Source organism: Coturnix japonica, chromosome 3 (assembly GCF_001577835.2).
Source record: "Coturnix japonica isolate 7356 chromosome 3, Coturnix japonica 2.1, whole genome shotgun sequence".
Classification (NCBI taxonomy): domain Eukaryota; kingdom Metazoa; phylum Chordata; class Aves; order Galliformes; family Phasianidae; genus Coturnix; species Coturnix japonica.
The window spans coordinates 69,681,936-69,704,550 of NC_029518.1; the positions used below are offsets into that span (position 1 = coordinate 69,681,936).

General features: G+C 41.1%; 2 protein-coding genes and 1 long non-coding RNA gene across 5 annotated transcripts in view; 1 reads left to right on the plus strand and 2 right to left on the minus strand.

Annotated features, from left to right (window-relative positions):
- Positions 1-33: 33 nt before the first annotated feature.
- SMIM8 (small integral membrane protein 8) lies at positions 34-1,831 on the minus strand. Its single transcript, XM_015858963.2, has 3 exons — positions 1,705-1,831; positions 1,308-1,450; positions 34-373 (listed from the first exon to the last, which is right to left on the minus strand). The coding sequence occupies exons 2-3, from the start codon at positions 1,425-1,427 to the stop codon at positions 215-217; spliced, it is 279 nt and encodes a 92-aa protein (XP_015714449.1). The 5' UTR covers positions 1,428-1,450; positions 1,705-1,831; the 3' UTR covers positions 34-214.
- Positions 1,832-3,272: 1,441 nt separating this feature from the next.
- On the plus strand, positions 3,273-11,354 carry LOC116653119. Its single transcript, XR_004306489.1, has 2 exons — positions 3,273-3,868; positions 10,847-11,354. It is a non-coding gene; the product is annotated as an uncharacterized LOC116653119 (long non-coding RNA).
- The window catches only part of ZNF292 (zinc finger protein 292), a 52,378-nt gene continuing 40,985 nt past the window's right edge, over positions 11,223-22,615 (minus strand). For all 3 annotated transcript variants that reach the window (XM_015858925.2, XM_015858926.2, XM_015858927.2), the window contains 2 exons: positions 21,612-21,753; positions 11,223-19,990 (listed from right to left, as the gene is read on the minus strand). In XM_015858925.2, the coding sequence (XP_015714411.1) occupies positions 12,827-19,990; positions 21,612-21,753 (7,306 nt within the window). In that variant the 3' untranslated portion in view covers positions 11,223-12,826. The remainder of the gene's footprint in view (positions 19,991-21,611; positions 21,754-22,615) is intronic.

Sequence of the window (22,615 nt, forward strand, 5' to 3'; positions counted from 1 at the left end):
AGTCTAGACATACTATGGAGATCACAGACAACAATCCTTAAAATCAATTTTATGTCTGCATGTATCTAAGTTACAATTCATTTGTACAGCCATGGTATTTTATAATGGAACTTATACTGGATTAAAAGGCACAAGAGAGATTCAACCACCATTTTAATGGACAGAGGAAAAACAGCTCTTTTCAACCTTGAGATGTTCTGTGGCTGACTTGTCGTCAGTCCCACTTGGAAGTTTTTCTCCTCATATATTTGGACCCCTCACTGTCAACAGCTTCGTAGAGATCCTTTTTATTCTCTACCGTAGCATGCAAATAACCAAGGTAGGCCACGCAGAGGGTAATTGCTACGAGTCCAAATGCCATCACAGGTTTGTTCTGACAAAAAAAAACCAACAAAAAACAGTATGTATTTTTAGTCAAGATACTCTTCATTCATCACAAACATCACATTCTTCAACCTTAGCTTACAAAGCAAAGAGTAAACTATTGCCATATATGAAGAACTCAGTGTTGCTTTTCCTTTAGACCGACTTAGGTGACTTTTATGATAAACTGCAAGAAGGGAGACACGATTTTCTGGAAACAAAATAAATTCTCCATAAGAAAGAGGTCTCTCAATTCCCAGAGGCACTGGCCTGTGTCTTTCATAGGTCACAAATGCTGTTTGAGCACTGGAATAGGCTCCCCAGGGAGGTGGTTGAATTGCCATCCCTGGATGTGTTTAAGAGCTGTTTGGATGTGGTGCTCAGGGATATCATTTAGCAGAGGGATTTTAGAGTTAGGGTACTATGGTTAGGCTGAGGTTGGACTTGATGATCTTTGAGGTCTTTTTCAACCTGGGTAATTCTATGATTCTATGATCACATATCATCCCCGCAAAATCTACCTTTATTATGTCCACAAGGTTTCATCTCATCTTACTGACACCACTGGATTATGCAAGTGTAAATAAAGGCAGAGCACCATCAATTTAATTATAACAGCAAATGCTGTAGCAAAGAATATTGGCCAATACCCTTAAATCACATTGCTATCCCTTACACAAGCCTTTTTAAAGTGCTCTGCCATGTCACCATCTGTCATTAAGTTAAAAAACCAAAAACACCCCACATGAGAAATAGATGAATATTGCCTCTTTTTATAATACTTTTATATTAACTTTTGAGGTATTTTTACAATGCATTCTGAGTGCTAAGCTTGTATTTTATGATTTGGACCGTTTCAAATATGAAAGAAAAACCTGCCATTATTTCTTTAAAGCAAACGTGCCTCCAAACATATTTAGTTTCTCTCAGCAAGAGCCTCTTACGGGTTTAATGAACAGCTCCGGGTTCACAGCTCGGAACAGAGTTGTCGTTCGGGCACCTCTCAGTCCTGGGTTTCTCTCACCGGGTGTTTCAATTTCACTCGGAGTTTTGCTGGCAGACATTTCAGCTGATGGTGAACACTTCCCAAAAACAAAATTAAATATATATATATATATATATATGAAAAATGAACTGAAAGAACTACATTCACAGTGCACGCGTTCAGCTTTTATCCAACACAGCCTTCACTCAGTGCACGCACTACTGACTGACTTAACATCTCCAGCTGAAGCACGCTGACTTTCAATCAAATCTGATTAACTTTCAGTCAGATTTTGCATCCTAAAGCACTGTTCAAGGCGCTCATATTGCTGACGTGTGCCTGTATTTATACTGACTGTAGGGAAACGCTTCTCCCACCACCGCCTGAAAAAGAAACCCACCCCACCAGGGGAGGGGAAGGAGGAGGGGCGAGACGCTGCTCAGCAATGGTGCCCCCTCGTGGCCGGAGGCCGCCGAGGAGGGGGAGGAGTTAAGGAGGAGGAGCCCCTCCTGGGGGAGGGCCGGGCACCATCTGCTGGTCTCCGAGCTATTGTTGTGGCAGCATATGCTGCACAGCTGATGGTGTGTACCATTGAGTAGGGAAAAAAAGGCTGCTTCTGAGTGTAGATTGCTGCTTTCGTTTGTTTGGGTGCTTGTGGAATTGAAAGAAGTTATACTGTACCCAGTTTACCTCCGGAAAAGTAAACACACACACGCACAAATCTCCCTGTTTGAAGCCCAGGCCCGTCACTGAGATTTATTTTCCTTTTATATGAATTCATTTGGGATTTTGCATTCAGTATCATGCTGCACTCTGTGACTATTCAGGACTTAATAGCAGCTCCTGCTTCTCGTGGGACTCACATCGCCTCATTGTTCGAGCCACGGAAGAGTCTCAGCGGGGAGCAGAACAAATGTGATAGCGTAACCCGCAGACGCTGTTGGCATGCAATAAACCAACCTAATGCAGCGCCGGGAGCAGCAGCGTGCCGCTGCATCTTTGCTGATTCACCTCACAGCTCCTGCTCCTTTCAAGCACCGCACAAAGGGAGAGCTTCGCGCTGTCTTCAAGATGAGGATAGGACGCCTCAAGCTACCGATAAGCTTCTCCCTATTTGAGATGCACGCGGTCGCAGATCGCAGGAGGAAATCTTTTTGCATGTGGAGCAGGATGGCCATGTTGAGGAAATAAATGCAGATGAAGAAATAAACAGGTCTCCTGCAAGACAGAGGTGCTGCTGAGAGCTGTCTGTGTGTTTGCAGCTCCACTCATGAAGGTCTCAAGGGTCCTTATGCCACTTCTCAGCTGCTAGCACACATTCGCATCCATCTGGTTGAAAGAGAGCAGTTTTCAGCCAGCAGCCGTTGTTAGGACACTACTGCTGGTGATCCAAAGTAGCTTTAAGGCAGTGAATATGTTACAAATGAAAATCTGTTAAAGCAAACCTTTTGTCTTTCATAGCATTATGCTACACACGCCTTTTAAAACGCTTGTTAACAGCTTTGTCTTGAAGAGACAGAAGAATCCCCCAGCCCACTGCACAGCCTGTTCCATACCCACTGCCCTCTGGTGCAGAACCTTTCCCTAACCCCCACCAGACCCTCCCCTGACACAGTGAATTCAAGCTTTGCATCCCTGTTAGTAATGTTACTGAGCACTATAGCCACACCCCAGATAAAGACGACCAAATAAAATAGGTCTAAGCACTGACACTTGCTAAGATGCACTTGGACAGGACATACACACCATTCAAGGTTCTTTGGACATCCGTGTGACTTCTGAAATGTTACCACAATTCTGTACAGCAATTAGAAGTTTTTTCACGTGGACGGAATTAAATATAAATAAATGTAGAAACCAGACTAACAAGAGGACCCGCTATTTCCCAAAGGCCTCTTCAGCTATTTTGATGCTGCGGCAAAGTTAATAATTGAAGAGAGAGCACCAGTTTGATGAGACAAAAGCTGGTAATTATGGAGCATCTGAAATGGGAAACGAGCTGGATCCTTCAGTGAATTCTTGCAGGAATCACATATGACAGGCAAGCTCTGCATGGATATGCAGTACGTGTGTGTGTTCACACTGGACTGGCACAGTCACGCTACTTCTTGGCTTTCAGGCACTGGGGCTGCCCCTGTCTCACAGGCATTGCTGGTCACTGCATGCAGCTCTGCCAAGGTAAAAGCACAGGGTGTGCAGCTTGTGCTTACAGCAGTTACTGACGTATTGTCAGTGGGTATGGAAGAACACTCAGAGGATGCAGATAAAGCCTTGTGGCTTTAAACAGATGCGTTAGTTTCCTCATATCTTTCTGATGATAACAGGCACGTTCAGGTTCTGGTATGAGCGGTGTGCCAGAAGGGATGATCAGGTTTCATCATTTAGTTCATATTACCTAGGAGACGAGCAGTTTCCATTTTCAGGGCTTCAAGCAGCAACTCCCTTTCTTGGAAATGAACTGCTGATTGCTAACGCTGCTATAAAATGGGGGGTCAGCTCTAATCGCGCACTGCTACACAGGTAAGTTAGAGTTTCTTGTTACAAAATACAATGAGAGGCTGTTTTTCTATGCTAGGCTTAATAGCAGCCTCCCATCAGACAGAACAAAACACAGGCATAATCCTGCTCTAGTTGTCTTGCTGGTAACTTCCAAAGAGGTACAAACTTCGGAGCAGTTACTGATACTGACTTTGTTTCTACTGCTTGTTCAGGTGGAAATCTTTTGATTGGTCGATTCATTTTTATAAAGTATGACAAAAACCTTACAATAGTAGCCTGAATGAAGCTGTGATACTTCCTATGGCTGAAGATCATTTGCTGCAGAGGGAGTTTTTGTCTGCACGGGAGAGACGAGAGATCTATTTGGCATGAAGTTGATAGAGAATGCAACACAGTTGTGTTGGTTGCATACAGACACCACAATTTTCTTAAGTCATTTTAGATTCTTCCAAGATTAATTTTTTTTTTCCCAATTATATAATTTAACAAATAACAAAGCAAACAGTAAACTGTGTCTGCCCTCTCTCAAAAAAAAACCCATTCATCTGCAGTGGAGGAGAGACCACAACAATTAGCAGCTGGCAAAGCATCACACCCAGCAGCTGCTGGGCTGTTAAGTGGTGTTTGTGGTTTTCCCAAACACAGAACAAGCTTCTGCTAGCTGTGAAAAAGAGCACCAAGCACGCTTTAGGTTATGAAAATTGACTGAAGATGTAGTCTGTATGTGATGTTTCCAAAGAAATGAATGTTTGGCTGCTAAGAGACTGAAGCCCAGAAAGGAAAGGGATTTGTCCCAATCTGCTCAAAGTCAGGTTTAATCCCAAACCTGCCAGATGAACTATCTCCTGTCCAGTCTTTTCTAGTGAGAGGCTAAAATAAGTAAATAAGGTGTGGAAGATGAAGGCAATAGACTGGGCTTTTCTTAGCTCTGAACCTCACGTCCTGGATGACATGGGATAAATATCGTCTCATAGACATCTCCTCCTCCACAGCATGGATTTCCCTGCCCAGGTTAATGGTGTTTTCAGGAGAAGGCTCCACGTCTCGTTACATGCTAATGAAGAATTCATGTCAATGAAATTCAATGCAAAGAGTCTATAGATCACTCTTCACTGATCTGTGGGAGAAAAGCAAGCCAGTACCTTTACGTGTGTTGTCCAGGGGCCTCCGCTTCCAATGGAAGCATCTAATGATGAATTGGGTGGGAAACCTATTGCCAGTGCTCAAGTGTGAGCTGGTGTGTGTCCAGCTCGGTGAGGTGACTTTGAATGGAGCTAGACCATGCCTCTCTGTTCCTAGGGGGTTTATCGCTGCCTCTTCTTCTGCAGGACAGTGTTGGGATAGATGCGTTATGCTGGGGTGGCAGTGGAGCTTCCATAAGCTTAAGAACAAGCTGGACAAAAATCTGTCAGGGAGAGCTGTAAGCATGACGAAGCATTCTGGTGGTCAGAGAATGAAGTAAATCAGTGCTTCTTAGCCTGTGGACTTGAGACCGCTATTAGGTAGGAGGGAAGCTGTGGGAATTCCATGAAACAAGCACAAAGAATCAGCAACAATGAAGCACTTCCTTATATCAGCAACAAAATAAGGGGGAAATGCAATTACAAAATGAAGATTCAAAGTTGAGTTTTATTATTTATTTACAGAAACCTTGGTGCCCATGCTTTGTTCTTCCTTTTCTCAAAGCACTGAGCTGATCCTTGTTGTTTTAAAAGTGCTGAGATTGTGCTTTTATTAAGTTATATATGCATATATGTATATACACATATATATTCGTATAAAAGCTAGAGAAGTTGACCTCTTAAGTTTTCTGCTTTTAAAGTAATTAAATTAGCAGAACTGATTGAAATCTGGTTGGATGCATCAGTCCATGCACATTACCCAACCTTCTGTAGTCCTTGTAGGAGGACAGAAGCAATTACTTTACATGTTTAACAACAATGGTGTTACTCATATTTGATATGTTCAGCAACAGTGGCATTACTCAAACACTTCACCCAACACATTTCATTCCATGCACCCAGAGCTGATGGAGCATTCAGATTGCTCAGCAGAGTATGTATGTGGGGTTCAGGGAGCAATGCAAGTCACTTCTGTAACAGAGGAGAACATGGGGTGCCAAAGGTCTTCTGGTCACTTGTGTCTTACCAAGGGATGTGTGTTAGTGGCAAGGTGTGTCCAAGTCACATCCAGGGGAAAAGTGGTTCAAGTGAGAAGGAAGAGGAGGCATTACCTGTGCTAGTTCTACAGGATTTACATTGACTGAAAATAAGAGTTGCAAATGTACAAAAAAAAAATCGATGTTTTCCCCCTTTACAAGATTCTCCACCGACTCTTTTGTTGCTGCCTTTCTTAAACCTACATCTCTTTTTGGTGTCAGCCTGAACATTGCAAATTATCTTGATACAAAGTGATGCCATCTGTATTTTCCACACTCTATTTGACTTCTTTAGCTAGCATCCCTTCTTGACGCTCTTTGATTCACCTGCATGAAATGAACCTCTGAGTGCTCTCAAGGTTACAAGGATTTGGCTCTTGTTTTTTCCTCTTTTGTCCTTGCTTTAGTCAGAATGTAATGTTGGTGGATTGCTGTCTCCTGACACTATGCTTGTCATCCTTTTCCACATGTTGCCACTTCTAGAAGCATTCCCAGACCCCATATTACTGTCATCTTTTTTCCTTGCTGTTCAGTTATGTGCTTGAAGACTTTTTCTCATTCTTAATCCTTACCTTGCTCTGAATGTCACAGAGGCAATCAAACATTTTCTCTAGCCTCAGGTAACTTAACCTCTCCTCTCATCTGTTTGCACCTGTTCTGCTTCTTGAAGTCAATTATTTCTCATTCACTCATTAATTAACTGCTTGTCTTTGAAGTCTATTTTATTATTTAGACAACTGACCCCTTCCATATGTTCTTTGCATTGTGTCAGTGAATTAATTGTATCACCAATGGAAATCAAAGCATCAATAAACATCTACAATCTTCTATAACAACGGTGGTGCATGTAGCAAAACACAGCCTTTTAGAAGTAGGTTTGAGCACCTTTGAATACAGTGGCCATGCTGGTTACAGCCCAAGCACCATGAAACAAGCTCTGTGGCCCCTGAGGCTTGCGGATGGGGATCGTTCTAGGCTTCTCAATATTGAGCCAAATATATTTAAGAGCATACATCTGATAGCATAGCAGCCAACTGATATTCCTGTTAGTTCTTTTTACCTGCAGCATAAAGGAATAGTTGTGTAACAATTTCTGAGAGCATCTTTTGACAACATCCTTCCTGGTGCAAATCGGGGATACATTCATTCCTATGGCCTACCTCAGCTCCTCGAGCATGTCACCAGCTCTGATGGTGCTGGAGCAAATAACCTTGTTTTCCAGCAGAGCCCTGGCCATAGGCAGAGACTGTTATGAGCAGTGAGCTCAAGGGACAGCAAAAGCAGCTTCAAATCTGTGCTGAGCTTGGTAATGCAGTGGCCCAATTACTGCTGGTACTCAGACTCATTCACCAGTACTAACTGCTGCTACAACAGGTACGTTTTCTCTCTTGCTAAGCAGAGCCTGCAGATCAGTAGATGGGGTGAGGACATTCAGATCAAATATACAGGTCTGAAAACTCCTCACATTTCCAACCTTGAGTTTTCCACCTATTCTGCTCTCATCAGTCCTTACAGTCACAGTTACCAAGGAAGAACTGTTCCTCTCTTAGCTCCCCCCACCCCCCATTACTTGAGCAGATAATTCACGATGTATGCCATATTCAGCATTATCTAGATCTGTTCATGTTGAAACAAAAGGTGTAGAGGCATGAAAATTCCATGAAGTTTTAATATATACACAAACGTTCATGATAAATCATACTGAAACAATTGCTCAAACAGCTGCATTTGGAAATTACACAGAATTGCTTTGGTACAAGCAAAAAGAGGCTTTTTGTATCCAGAGCTGGAAGAACCTGGAATGAAGACACAGAACAGTAAAGAGGATTGACAGCATTTGCCAGGTAGGTAGATCTGATACGTGTTGAGACAGCGACCAGAAGGGCTGGCACACAGCAGCCACTCCAGGTGAGCTGGAGAGCCCCAGACCCATTCCAGCAGCCTGATATGAAACATTTTGGAAGAGAAAGAACAGTAAGAGAAAAACGCACCTAGCCAAGTCCTGGCACTGCAGAGCAGCTCACGTAGCTCTCTGTGAAATACCTCTTGTAATAACAACATAAACATCTCCTGAACGCAACACAGTGCTGCTCTTCGTTACGGCTGCAACACAGGCTAACAGGAAAGGGACAGACATTTGTATTCTGTTGAACTTAAAGCTCTGAGATATCAGAAACTGATGCCTATAAAGACTTACTTCAGGGCAATGTTCTCCTTCCTTTGCTGTGATCAAAGACCTGACGTCAGTGCTGAGTCTGTGCAAAACACCATGTAGAGAAAGGGCAGCCTGCAAGGAGCAGAGCTGCCTGAATGCTGAACTGATTTCATTGTTTGTGCTGGGATAAAAGAGGAGGAAGTGATACCACAAGCACGTTAACTCTTTTCTCATCCCCCAAACTCCAGCTGTGGTCACAAAGCTTTACCATTATGGGTACTGGGGTGGCGAAATTAACTTTGACTAAAAGGTTGACTGTGATTTTCAAGCTTGTGTGAGTTGGCTTATTTTTTCCCCCCTCCTTTATTTCTACAATGAATTTGGTTGTATAAAACCCAGAAATACACATCATCTGCTGCTGCACTTAGTGACAGCAGTCTCCAGTCCCAACTTGTGGCCTGTTAAAACATTACACCTTGCAGTGTGCTGCACCAGCGTGTGTGGAGACAACGTGCTTTACAGAACTCCAATATTTTCTGTTAAAGCTCCACATGCACAGGATGACTTGGGATAGAAATGCCACTAGAAACCTTCACAGCTGCTACACAGACCCATCAGGAAACACTACATAGATAAAAAAAGAAGTGTTTCCATGAGGACTATTTCGTACCTGTTGAAGATAAATGTGAGGACAGCACATCAGTGAAAAACTGCTTTAGGAGTATTTACTCAAGGTCTTATTTCTCACTAATTTCTATCCTGAAATGCCATGAATTCTTATCCTGAACAGTCCTGAAATGATAATTTCCAATATCAAACAATATTCTGGTTCTGATTCAGTCAGTGCTTCGCATGGAAAATATCCCATACAAGTATTCTGGGCCACCTCCATGAGCCCTGACTCACCGGCAGCAAACAGCCGAGTGGTTTTACATCATTAGCTGCACTATCAGAGGAGCATTTAGCAGGGCTAACAAAAAGGAAATAAGCATCACGGATGGCAGCTGTGCCAGATTCTATTTAATGAGAGAACAGAAAACTTGTCTGCTTTTGGCACCCATGCTCTTTGTCCAGCATTTGGTCTCAGCCTGGTTTCTCCCAGCCTTTTCCCACCTGTGTGCTCCTTCCTGCTCCAGCCCACACCTCTCAGCCTCCCATCTCCATTTCTGGTTCAAGTGAGTTTGCAGACCCAAGTCCTAAACTAAACATCGATGGGCTTCTTAAAAATGTATTCAACTTCTGCATCACCTGAACAGACAAAATGCCAACATTTTCCATTCAAATGCTCTTTTTTCCCACTTTTGAAGGCTAAAAGTACTGCTTCCTTAAACACACAGCAACTGCTACAAAGCTGACCTGAGCCCGCACTGTAATGGAAAAATACCATAATCGCTCAGTGTGCTTTCATACAAAAATATTTACCTCATTCGTATTTTAAAACATCTCTGCAGACCTTAAAAAGATCCACAGTTTATGTAAATCCCGGAGGCCTTTAAAACCCAGCTAATCTCACCTTCTGAGAGATGAAGTTGGAAAAAAATGTCATGGAAGGTAAACACTTCCCAGCCTGCAGATGTTTTTCCCCTTGACCCTCCCCTCCCGTACCCCATACCCTATCCCCCCTCCATGGTGAGGCTCCAGCCAGTGCCAAACTGGGCCCAGCAGAGGGGAAGGAGGAGCTGCGTGGTCCTAGGTGCTGGGGAGAGACAGGAGGAATTCAGGAAGAGAGAGGGGCTGGAAGATGCTGGGCTGCCCCATAGGCTGGGGAGGCGCCACCACCCCGAGTCTCATCCCATGGGCAGGAGTGGGGTGTGGGCCTGCAGGAGTTGTCGGCACAGCGTGTAGGAAGGTATCATACATTGCTCATGGTGAAATACCCAAATGCAAGTGCTAAAGAAATGCATCTCATCAAGAACATCTGCAGGTGGCTTTACCAAACCACAACACCCTCTGCACTCTGTGAGACCTTAAAGTGAACCCTCCCTTCACCCCCTTGTTTGAAGCTTATTTGTTTTAAAGGAAAAATACCACACGGGTTTACCTGCTGAACAGGTCATCGGTATTCATCTAACAGGGAATGTGCCATGAGGTACAATGACCATAATGGTTCTAAAAGATGTGGATTGATTAGGCTGACAGTAATAGAATATTAAACATTTCATTCTCGGTAATTCAGATCCTATGTTCAGATCAGAATCAGATATTATGTCCTGGATGTGTATGGCACTGACTTTTATTTGATCCTAAATGGCATCCTACTGTAACATTATGTGCTTTAACAGTTTTATGTATTCTCGGTCTAAAAAGGGCAAATCCTGCAGTAACTGGGAATGTTTCTGTTGGACACACTGATTTATATAACACAAAACATGATGAACAGGTCTTCCAAAAATGAACCGAGGGGTCCGTGGACATGCCCTTATCCTCAGGTACATCTGAAGACAGCAGATCTCCAGCACAACTCCCAAGGAGGTCCTGTTCCTCCCCTCCCCTGAAGGTCCCCTCCCCAGAACATGGCACTATGCAGTTATGATCTCCCATAGATAATAAGCATCCTATTTGTGCAACCTATTGTAGGAATGGGGTTCTTTAGCAGGGGGGTTGGACTCAGTGATCTCCTGGGGTCCTTTCCAACCCCTGCAATTCTGTGAAAATATGGCATCTCTTCTGCTTTTACCATTTTCAGATTGCACCTTTCATTTGCTAACCTAGCAGTGTTTGGCCACTCAAGCGGGATGAAGTTTACTTGAGCAAATGGACCCTGTTCAGAAGGAAGCAAACACTTTGTAAAAAGGCATACAGCTTAGCACCAGAGAGCAAAAGAAGAGCTATCTATACCCAAGGCTGAAATGCTGCCGCCTTCTTGCTTTTTCATACATGATCATCACTCTCAAAACCAGTCCCTTTGTTCTGCCTTAAGAGCCTGCCCCTCTGAATTGATCTTCAAGTCAACCGTCAAAGATTCCAGGTGAATGGTTTAAAAGCAATCAGGTGAAGCATTTAATGCAAAGCTTTACATGGCAAGACAAGTTTATCGGAAAAAAAAAATGCAAGCCAGTCTCTCCGAAGATAAAGACTATTTTATATTACTGAAGGTAGGTAACATCCAGTATGAGAATAATCCAAGAGAAATTTTTGGTACCGCACAATCCAGCTGGCTTGTCCCATTTGAGCCGCGCACAATCACATACCAACAACAATACCACAGATTCCTAGATACCGACAGCTCCCACTATCACATTTGCTCTTTTGGTTACTCAACAAACCGGACACCTGCCGTGTCAGTTAGCAGCATACAGAGGAAGCGCCCCGAACCCAAGTGCTACGCGTGGCACTGCTCCGGGGGCTCCTTCCAGTGTGGAAAACACAGAGGTGGCACAAAATGGTGCCAAACACAGTCAGCAAAGGGGCAAAGGAGTGCAGGGAGAGCCCGTGCCATCAACAGAGCACAACCACTGAGCGTATCCGTAAGATCACAATCTCACTTCCCTTTCAGAAAGTGCCTTTGTTTATTCAGTTTTTGACTGTATGGCATAAGGACTCAGGCGTTTTATAGATAGATACCAAACTGGTATTATCAAAATAAACCATCTGTTTTATAAACCCACTATTTACAGAAACGGTTTCTGAAGGTTTGTTTTTGGATTTTTCCATTTTTTAACAAAAATTAAACTATACACCAATCTAAGTTACAGAAACAAAAATAACCTTTATAAGATCACATGTATAAAACAAGAAATGAAATGTGATTTTATTTAAGGCAATACTGGGCTACTTCACAAATCACCACCTCAAATATATACACTGCTCCACACTACTAATTTTCTATCACATTCACAATGGATTCTTTAATACCAAATATTGTTTTAAATCTCCGATGTAGCAAACTATTTTATTCACATTTCCATTCTTATTTTTTATTTTTAATTATGGAATCATAAATGCTTTGTATCCAATTAAAAGCCATGAAAAATGTAGCTATAAGAAAACTATTGTATTTATGGGTTAACTCCACGTGAGTATCATCTGTAGATACCACATGTTCAAATGTACAAAAATGAGTGTGCCAGTATGTTGGACCTATGAAGTGTGTGATCTTATCCAGCTCCTCTCCTGTAAATAAATGCTTTACGCAAAATAAACTGGATATGGGAGACTTAGCTAGTTTTAGTTCAAAAGGTCTTAATTTAAAATGATTAAAGGACAGTTTTAAAAACTTGATCACTTAGTTACAATTAAAATTCTGAATATAAATGTGTCATTTAATAGTTTAGACTTACAGACTGCTGGTGGCAGCAAATGATTTACAATAATAAATATATACAAAAACAAAAATGTATCTACAAATAAAAGAGTACTGTTGTACATGAGCAGTGACCTGGTGAAAGATACCAATCACAGACAATTCACAAAGATTTAGTTCATGGAAAGGACAATTCGATAGAAAGTTGAGGTTTCGATCAAGTATTTACAAAGCTGAAGCAATTATTCTGTTCTTCAAGTCCCATAGGGATAAAAACAAATGAAAATTTACATGACAAATGCCATGTTTTTCTCTAGATTAAACCACCTCAAAATAAATGAGCTCGACAGTTACCAGCATGCGTGATGGCTTCCTATTCAAAATAAACTTTATTACAGGTAATGGTTACACACACTTAGGGTTTCAGTTTTGAATGCCCTTTTCATTACCCTTCCTTTCTTTTGCAGCTGTAACTTCTGGATTGTTTTCCCAGCGTTCATCAAGTCTTCTCAAACTGACGGTAGGTCTCATTTCCTGAAGCTGCTTCAACGCACGCTCAGTGCAGTCTTTAAAAGTCTTGTCTAAAACTATCTTTACGTTATCACAACACTGAAGCTGTGATGGATTGGCAAACTGTACAAAGGTTTCAGTTGCAGAAGATGACCAAGTGACATTATTACTTGTTGCTACGGAGGTCTTCTCGTTAGATTTTCGTGTGTTTGAATGAGATCCTTTTTTGGTTCCGCTGCTATGGTGCTCTCTTTCAGTGCTTTTCTTTTGCTTCACAGCAGACTCTTCAAGGAACTTGAGGAACGAAACTTCAAAACCCATAGGCTTGAATGAACTCCAGTCAAAAGCTGCAGGCTGCTCTTCAGCTGTCTGAATAGCAACAGCAGTCTCTTCCTCCCTGTGCGGGTTACTCACTTCAGCAGGCTGCACCTCCTCTGCTTTTTCAGTTCTTCTTCTCTTATTCTGAGCTACATTTTTTTCTTTGTTTGCTCTTTTTAAGTTGTTTGATTTTTGCTTCTCTGAGGGGCAGGAGTTGGTCTCCTGCGAGTCACTATTTACACTGGAAGATATTTTTGCTTGATTTTCAGCACTTGAACAATCCTCGTTAATCAGTTTAGTAATGAAGAGTTCTGTCAGTTCATCCACTTCATCCTTCTCACCTTTCTCAGTTTCTTTCTGCGGTAACGTCGATGTGCTTGAGTCATTATTGCTTGCTAATGAACTTGGTTCTGTCTCCTCCACATCAGTTTTTTTGTCAGTTTCCTCCTGCTCGCAAGGTGTTTCCTTTACTTCTGGCACACAGTCCTTTTTGGATACAATGAGAAGATTTCTGTGTTGTGAAGTAAAGGCCTTGGACAATTTGTGGCATTTATAATGCCTTATGATGTTACTTTCGCTTGTCACTACAGAGGAACATCCTTTTATCATACACGGATACTGAGTTACAAATCTGCTTGTACATTCGGATAATGCCTCATTTCTAGCTTTGATGGAAAACACGTGCTTCCCACGTTTCAGTGAATAAGCCTTATTTTCCTGAATTTGCATTGCTTTTGCATTTTTGTTTTCCAAGCTATCGTTTTTCTTTCGTTTTGTTTTCTCCGACAGCCTGATACTTTCCTTTCCAGATTTGGTTTTCAGGCCTCTCTGTTTGGACTTCACTGGTTTCTCCTGGTTTGCTTTGCTTGAAATGTTTTCCTGACCTGGTGTCAGCCTTCTGGGTCTTATTAGATGGTCTTTATGCCTGTCATTATGTTTATTAAAAATATGCCTTAGGAGGTTAGATCTAGTAGCATAAATACGATCACAGCCCTCACAGTCACACTTGAATACACCATCATCTTCTACCTTGTTTGGCCTTATCTTAACACCGTGATCTGTCTCAAGATGTGTAACGTAGTTGAAATACATTGTAAACGAAGATTTACATTGAGACTGATCACAAGAAAATCTTCCTGCCTCTGGAGCTGGTTTCATGTTTTTGATTTGCTCAGGGGTCACGTTATGAAGCTTCATGTAATGCTGTATCAAGCTAGGAACCTCCTGGAATATTCGGGAGCAGTCACTCATCTCACACCTGAATTCTCTGATGGTGGGCTTAGTTTCAGTCTCGTCACGTTCCTCTTTACCTGGCTCACTCTCCTCCTCCACTTCAGCAGAGAAGGCAGGAAGGTCTGATTTGTGCACGGCTTGATAATGAAGAATTAGATTTTGTTGAATAGTAAATGCTGCGAAGCAGCCCTGATGGACGCATCGATATGGTCTGTAAGGACTGTACCGAGTTGGAAACTCCAGAGGTTTTGTTATGGGCTTCCGACGTTTTCTTTCCTCTTTTTCTTTCCTATGCCTCCTGGCTTTGCGTACGTTTGCCTCTGCGTTACCCAAAGTGTCTGCGTTATGCTGCTCCAATGGAGCAGAAACCACCTGGGGAGGTGTTTCCAGTCTTTCGGGAATATTTTTCTCAGGTAGTAACTTTTCCAAGACACTTACAGGCTCCAGAGCCTCTTTTATCTGGCCTTCTTTTTCCAACGGAGCCGCAGTTTTGTTTTCTGTTATTAGTGTCTGCAAATTTATTTCAACAGGTTGCGAAACTGTGTTTACAATTTCATTTTGAGACCTTCTGCCATAAGGCCTTTTAATTTTTAATTTTACCATCTCTTCTGTTGTAAAATGATGTACAAGCTGGCAGTGTGCTCGGAGATTAGAGTTTCGTGTAAACGTCTTTGGACAGCTAGCAACAACACACTTGAATGGGGCGTACTTCAGCTGATGTTTTTTGATTTCCAGTATCATTTCTGCAGTGTACTGATGAACCTTGCCATAGTGTTTAAACAACGCATCTTTTGTCATCGCACTATAGTTGCAACCTTGATTCTGACACACAAAAGGCTTATTAACTTTGTCACTAAAGTGAATAATTGTGTCTGAAGATATCTGGACAAGGGGCTTGTTTTCAATTGGTACAACAGGAGCTGCTGGTGCTAGAGTATCTGCAGGGGGACACTGGCAAACACTCTCAGAGACCTGAATGGATGAATCGTTTTCGAGTTTCAGTTTTTGCAAGCCCTCCAAAATTTCCAGTATTTGATTATCAACTTTTTGAGATGTTTCAGACTGAGTAGCGTTAGTCTTTGCAGCAGTGACATTCCCTGCATGCACTGCAAACTGTGTGTGAGCGGGTAACCGCACACTATTTGAAGAATTTCCTGGAGATGTTTGTGTGTTATTTACTTGCAAGTTTTGTCCTGAAGCAGTGCCGGTATCCTGGATCTCACTTTTCACCTCAAGCATCTGTGAATTCATGGCACTTTTAATTATTTCAAGGGTTTTTTCAAAGTTCTGAATAACATTGTCTTCTGAAATCTGCACCTCCGAATTGGTCCGCACACAAGAATTTGTAGCCATCATTTGGGAATCCCCATTTTCAGCTTTCACTGTTAATGCTGTACGAGTCTCAAGGTTTGTTTTGAAGTTGTCTTTGATACTGGTCATGAATAACTGATTGTCAGCATTATTGAGTTTCTGCGTGAGATTTTCTGCCACTACTTGAGAATCACAATTTGCTAGTAAGTTGGACTGAATATTATCTCCCTGTGTTTGCATGTTTCCTTCAGTGCTTTTGGCTGGAAGTCCTGTTGTTGTTATATTATTTACCGCTACTTTCTGTGCTATGTCTGGTGCAACTAAGGGTGTAGTTGCTTTTCTCTTTCTCTTTGAAGAGCTGGTTCCCTTCTTATTAGAGTTATTTGATACTGAATTATTGGGAGTACTTATAACTGAAACTCGTGAAGCGTTCCCTGCAAAGGTTTGTGCTGCTGCAGCAGTATTAGAAAATGAGCTAGAGCACAGGCCGTTTTCAATTGTCTTCAGCATTAAATCATCTGTTGCAAAAACAGGCAACTTCTTGCACTCATTTACTGAAGGAATTTTGGTATTGAGGGTCCTGTTTTGGTCTGTTAGCAGAGTACTTGGGTTGCAGACTGTCTGCAACAGAGGTGACATGGTTGAATTGGGAAGAACAGCTGCATTTATTTGAGTTGTACCAGTGACACAACTTGTTGTAACTATATGTGGAAGTACCTCTGTGCTATCAAAGGTACTTGAAATGCCTGCAGTTTCCAAAGCTTGTTTTATAATTTGACTTCCTTCCTCATTTCCACTGGAATTAAAGTTAGGCATATTGGCCCGTGGGAACATGGTCTGCAGTAAGGCCGCAGAACGATTTTCAGATGCAAGCAATTGCAGGAACGCTGGATCTTTAAAACACAGTTCTGGATTGAAAGTAGATTCCTGGGGTTGCTGCAAGCTTAATGAATTTGAGGAAAGAATCATACTAGCAAGCAAGGACTGTCCATTAGCCTGAAGAGCTTCCGCAGAAATTTCTGATCCTTCAAGAGGCTTACAATACGACCTCTTAGACAAGTGACCACCAAGTGATCGAGGATTAGTAAAAACTCTAAAACACCTGCTACAGATAAATTTACCATCTCTAATTATTGCTGGCCATTTTGCTCGCTTGTTATGTTTTGGCTTCCTTTCTTTTCCATTTGGACCTCGTCCACGGTCCTTTTTCACCTTTTCTGAAGCTGGATGTTGAGAACCAGTTTCATTGAAGTTGTTTTCATTATTCACTCGTGAAGGAAACAATTGATCAATGGTTTCTTCTTTTGGGAAAGCAGAACTGCTGTTTCCTTCTAGTTGTGTTGAAAAGTTGTTTGTGTTGTTTTCCAGTTGTGAGAAGACTGAGCTTGGGGCGTTCTCTGATGGTGAAGGAAAAAGAGACATTGGACCATTCTCTGCAGGTAAAGGAAGAAAAGGATCTGAACTGCCATCAATATTCAGAGGCATAACTCTTTTTGCCAGATCTTCCAACTGGGAAGGCAAGGTTACACCAGACAGATTTTCCATTTGTGAACATAAAACACTTTCAGGCTCACTTTTAATACGAGTAGACAAATTTGAATTTGCGACACTTTCCACTACAGGCAACATAGGATTGGTCAAATTTTCTAAGTGGGTTGGGAAAAGCGAACTTGAGAGGTGTTGCACTTGACTAGAGCAGGTGGGATTCGAATTAGTCTTGGTCTGTGCAGTAAAAGCAGCACCACTGGGATTGCCCACTTGCGACGGCATCAGACAGACAATCTTTTCATCATTTTCAACGTTTTGTAAATTGCTGGATTTTCGTGGTTTCTTATTTTTACGCTGCATTTTAAAAGTAGCATATTGATCAGGGTGTGCTGCCTTCATATGTTTGCCAATGCTCTGCGATGAGTTGTATGTTCGAGTACACCCCTCAACCTGACAACTAAATTTCTGAACTGGTGCTGCTGGTGACACAGCTGGAGCTAAAGAGTTATTTATGCTAGGCTGTGATGGAATAAATGTAATACTTTCTAAAGTTTTTAAAGGTAGGCTATATAGATTAGCTGCAGCTTTAATACTGTCTTCGATTTCAAGTTTGGAAATGGGAACACTGTTTCGGTATCCTGCCTGATTCTGCACATTAAGTGCATTTACAATGTTTACTTGCCCTTCTAAGCTTTTTGATTCAAGGGCTTCTGGTTTTAGTGTGTTTGAACTCACAGGTATATTTTGAACATTCTGAGACTGACTGAGACAATTCTCTTCCTTTCTTTCTTGGAAAACTGGAAGACAAGAATCAACTGTTGGGCACAATTGCTGCGCTCCAGATTTAGTGGTATCTACTTTACTGGTAGTAGCAGCCAATTTACCTCTTCTTACAAAGTTATCTCGGATCTTCTGGTTAACTGCAAGCGCCTTAACACTGCTCACTGGAATTGCTACTTCTGTCTTCACTGAACCTGCAGCAGCCTCTTCTGGAGCAGCATTAGGCAAGGAATCACTTTGCTGCAGTATACTTGGGGACGTATTTACACTCTCACTCCCTACCGGTTCTGCTTTGATTTCATTCCAGACATAGTTTTCTCCTTCAGTAGAACTACTTTGGTTGTCAGCTGGAGCAGATGCTGATTCCTCTTTAACAGCAACTCCGTCAGTATTTTCATTAGCTTCAGATGGTTGACTAAGTTCAGACTGATTAGTCTGGCCTTCAGGCTGCTGCACTTTTTCAGGCTGCTTGTCGTGCTCTTCAATATGCTTTTCCAGTTCGCCCTGAGAACGGTACACTTTTCCGCAGCCTGTGAATCTGCAGGTATAGGTATTATAGTGTTGTGCTTCGTGATCATACAGCAAATAGGCCTCAGAAAACACTCTCCCACATTTAGGAAACATACACTTCGCTCTGAAGACTTGATGCTCCTTCCTGTGAGTTAGCAGCTCAGCGTAACTGTTAAAACCAGCCTTACATTTCATCTGTATGCAGATATAAGGCTTGCTGCCACAGTGCATTTGTAAATGATCATTCAGGTGAGTAACACTTACAAAATGTCGTCTACAGTACTGACAAATCACTTTTTTGCTTTGCATTTCTAGAAAACGTTTAGCTTCTTCATTATCCTTATGCCCTTTTGCATGTGCTATTAGATTTTTAAAATACTTAAAGCCTTTTTTACAAAACGTTACAGGACAAGTGAATTCATTAACAGGTAGTGGCTTTTGAACTGGCACTATCTCTGGTACGTATGGTTTATCTTTATCATCATTTTCATCATCAGAGTTATCATTATCATTAAATACAATGAAGTCTGTTGTATAGAGACTGTTCTTCTTAATGGGTCGCTGCTCCTGTTTGGATACAGAATTGGTTTTCTGATTCTCATTGGTAGTTGCTATTTTAGGAGGTCTTCCCAATCTTCTCAGCGGTTTCATAGCAGCCAGTCTCTCTTTGCTGGATTTTTTAACATGCAAAGTTACATGGGGAACAAAGTTCTCTTTAGAATTAAAATTTTGGGCACAAATAGGGCAACTGTAGATTCCATCTTTATAATGTTTTTGAGCATGCCTAACTATTCTGTGACCTAGAAATTCCTTGTCGCATAACACACAATACTGCATATAAGCTTGCCAGTTCCGGAATCTGGCTGATATGAATCCTCGCTCTCTGAGTTTTTTAATTTCTCTCTTTTTCTGCTTTTCATCTCTGATACCTTTAAGAAGGCTTGTAGCTTCATCAAAACCACCAGCAAACCCATTCATAGAAGCTTCTTTAGTCTCTTCTTGGCAATCCTCAACCTTCTCATAAACTTCACTATCATTGAGTTCGTCTATCGATGACACAATGGATGCTTCCTCTCCCATCAGTGCCAGACACTGACGCTTTAGAGTTTTCCAGTCCCAGAATTCTGGATCGAAAGGCCACTGAGTTTTCAGTACAAGTAAGAGCTCACAGCGCAATGAATTTGGTATTGGAAGATTCTCTTCATCGTACTTTTGATCAGGCTGATTATAGAGCATTTCAACAGCATAGTATGCATCCACAGTGGGTTCAAGAAGAAATTCACTCAACTGACAAGCACGTTTAACCTCCAAATCATCTGGAAGCAAACAGGAGATAGTCTTGCAAATAGATATCTTGACATCTGCATTTTCACTGGATTCCAAGCGCAAAGCTTTCACACACAGTTCAATGCAGGTTGCAAGTCCAGCACCATCAATCTGTAAAGCAAGATTAATCTTAGTGAATCAGCTCTTTTTATATTTGTAAAGATAAATAAATAAATAATCATAAAATAACAACAAAAAAATTGTATTCATTTTTTCATAAAAAACACATATCCTAAGTGTCAGGAAAATGCATTTGGATCTAATAACATGTTTTTTACCATAAGAAGCGAAGTTTTTAAATGCAAGGCTAAGCTGCATGATTTTTCCTCATCCTATTGGAAACTGAAAGTTTAGACACAATGAAAATGCATATCAAATGTACATTCTGCCATATCTGTGACTTTTGGCTTGCATGAAAGAGGAGTTAGTTTGTATTACAGCAGCACTGGGGCTCTTCCATAAACTAAAGCACGCCAGTTTTGTCACAGTTATTTAAAATAAGCTTCTATGGAGCACTAAGTTAACACTAGGTAGAACTAAATGTAAGAAGTGCTACAGCTACAGTAAGAGAAGCACATGATTATCAAAAGCTATAAAATCACTTAAGGCATAAGGGTTTGTTTCTATTTTTGAAGACTATTCCACTTCAAAATCAACTGATTATAATTGAACACAAGGGTTCATTCCAACTGAAAGTAATAAATGGATTTAAATGTTCCATCATTTCAGTGTTTCAAAGGTCATATATATAGCCCTTTCTCATTTACACCCTCCAGGAAAGTAGATTTGATTTATGGTCATGTTACAGTTCCTTTTGCTGCCAAGGATGCATAGAGAGGCCACTGTATACATAAAAATAAAGTCAAGTGCGTTTTTGAACACACAGATAGATATACTACTTGCATGGTTTTAAATTTCTGCCACCAAGGAAACAGTCCACAGTTCACTAAGGAAAAATCAGTATGGCATGGAGCAGACAAGCTTTTAATATTTTCCCCTACCACTCCAATTTAGTTCAGGCCTTCAGGAAAAACTGTGATTAGCCCATGATTAGCCAGGCCCGACCGATGCAAAAGGCAAAAAAGAAATTAGAATACAAAGAATTACAGAAATCTTGCCAAACTAAAAGCTTTTGGAAGAGCTAAACTTGGCTATAAACATTAAGTAGTGCAACTGCTGATAGAAAACTAGGAAAATTACATGAAACTGAGACAAATGAACTGAGATGTGCATCTACGCCCACAAAAGGCATTTCATCAAGGACTTCATTTATAAAAACAAACGGCATTCTTTGTGGCAGACTTTTTAATTGATTTTTTTCTTTTTCCCATTTTTTATTTCCATAATATTCTTATATACTAATATAGAGCCTTTACGTCCTCTAGTCATCCACAAGATCCAATATTTTACAATATTTGAAATATGGAAAATAATAAAGAGGAATATTAAGATCTGGCATCAGAAAATACCTCATTTAGTAAATACAAACAATAGCAAAAGGCTGTAACTTCACCTTTACATCTTATTTCATCTCAGCTGTGGCATTCCAATCTGTGACAATGATTTATAATGAATCAACTTGCAGTTCATCTACACAAAGAGGTTGTCATCATTTCCTAAAACCAATTATGATTGTCCCCAAAAGACTGGATGTCTAAGCAGCTTTCATACGTTTTCCTACAAAAAGTTCCATTCAAATTGCATAAAAATATTCTTTCAGGAATATCCTTACCTCTGAGTTAATTACTTTGATCAGGAAGAAAATGTGATAAACAGTCTTAGTTAACACAGAAAGTTGACGACATCTCTCTAGATACACTTGAATAGAAGGCTCCACCCGTTGCTGCAGTTTACTCCAGAAAAGAGTCAGTTCCCTACAAGAAGAGAACAATGTTTCAAGGCCAGCAACACAACCTCTCATCTGATCACAAGAAATGCAAAGCTGAGAACAGTTCCTATTTTGTCTTTGGGAAAAAGAAAAAATGAATTTACTCACATCTTATACTACAGCTTTAATTAGTATACCCACATTATTAATATCCAATTTTAAAAACCACCACGATGACTCAATTCCAGAAGAATCCGAATATAAGCAGTAATACCACAAATTACATAATTTGCGGGCTCATTATGTGGTTTTGAAACATTTTACACTTCTGCATTCTCAGTAATTATTAATAGCTATAAGAGGATCACTTTTCCCTGTTGTACATAAATTTTTCTTGAGCTGCTTTATGAATATGAATTTAACTTGCTTTAGTGAGAAATTAGGCCCAAACCCAAACAGCAACAGTATGTTAACTCACTACTTCATCGCTGATACTAAAAGTTTCCTAAATAAGAGGTTCTCCTTACATGCAAGCAACCAAGGGTACTGAGTATCCTATTGAATGGTGTAACCTGCAGAACTTCAGCAGAACCCATTAGCGCAAAATCCACCACTAACAGGTGTTCTGCTGCTGCATAAGAAATGGGGTGCAGAGGCACAGCAAATCCTTCAATCCTTTGGAAGCACAACTGTGCTGTTAGTGGTTGGAAGCTCAGACTCTTAACAGCTCAAAAATCAGCCAAAAAAAGATCAGTTTGCTATCATACCAGTGACAGCAAACCCTAAACAATAAGCATTTTCATCTATCTAGTTACTTTGGTTAAAATAGTGAAGAGCACCCCCAGCTTCTAGAAATTTATCACGACAAAAAATATGTTATGAAACGAAGACAGAAGGAAAAAGTATTT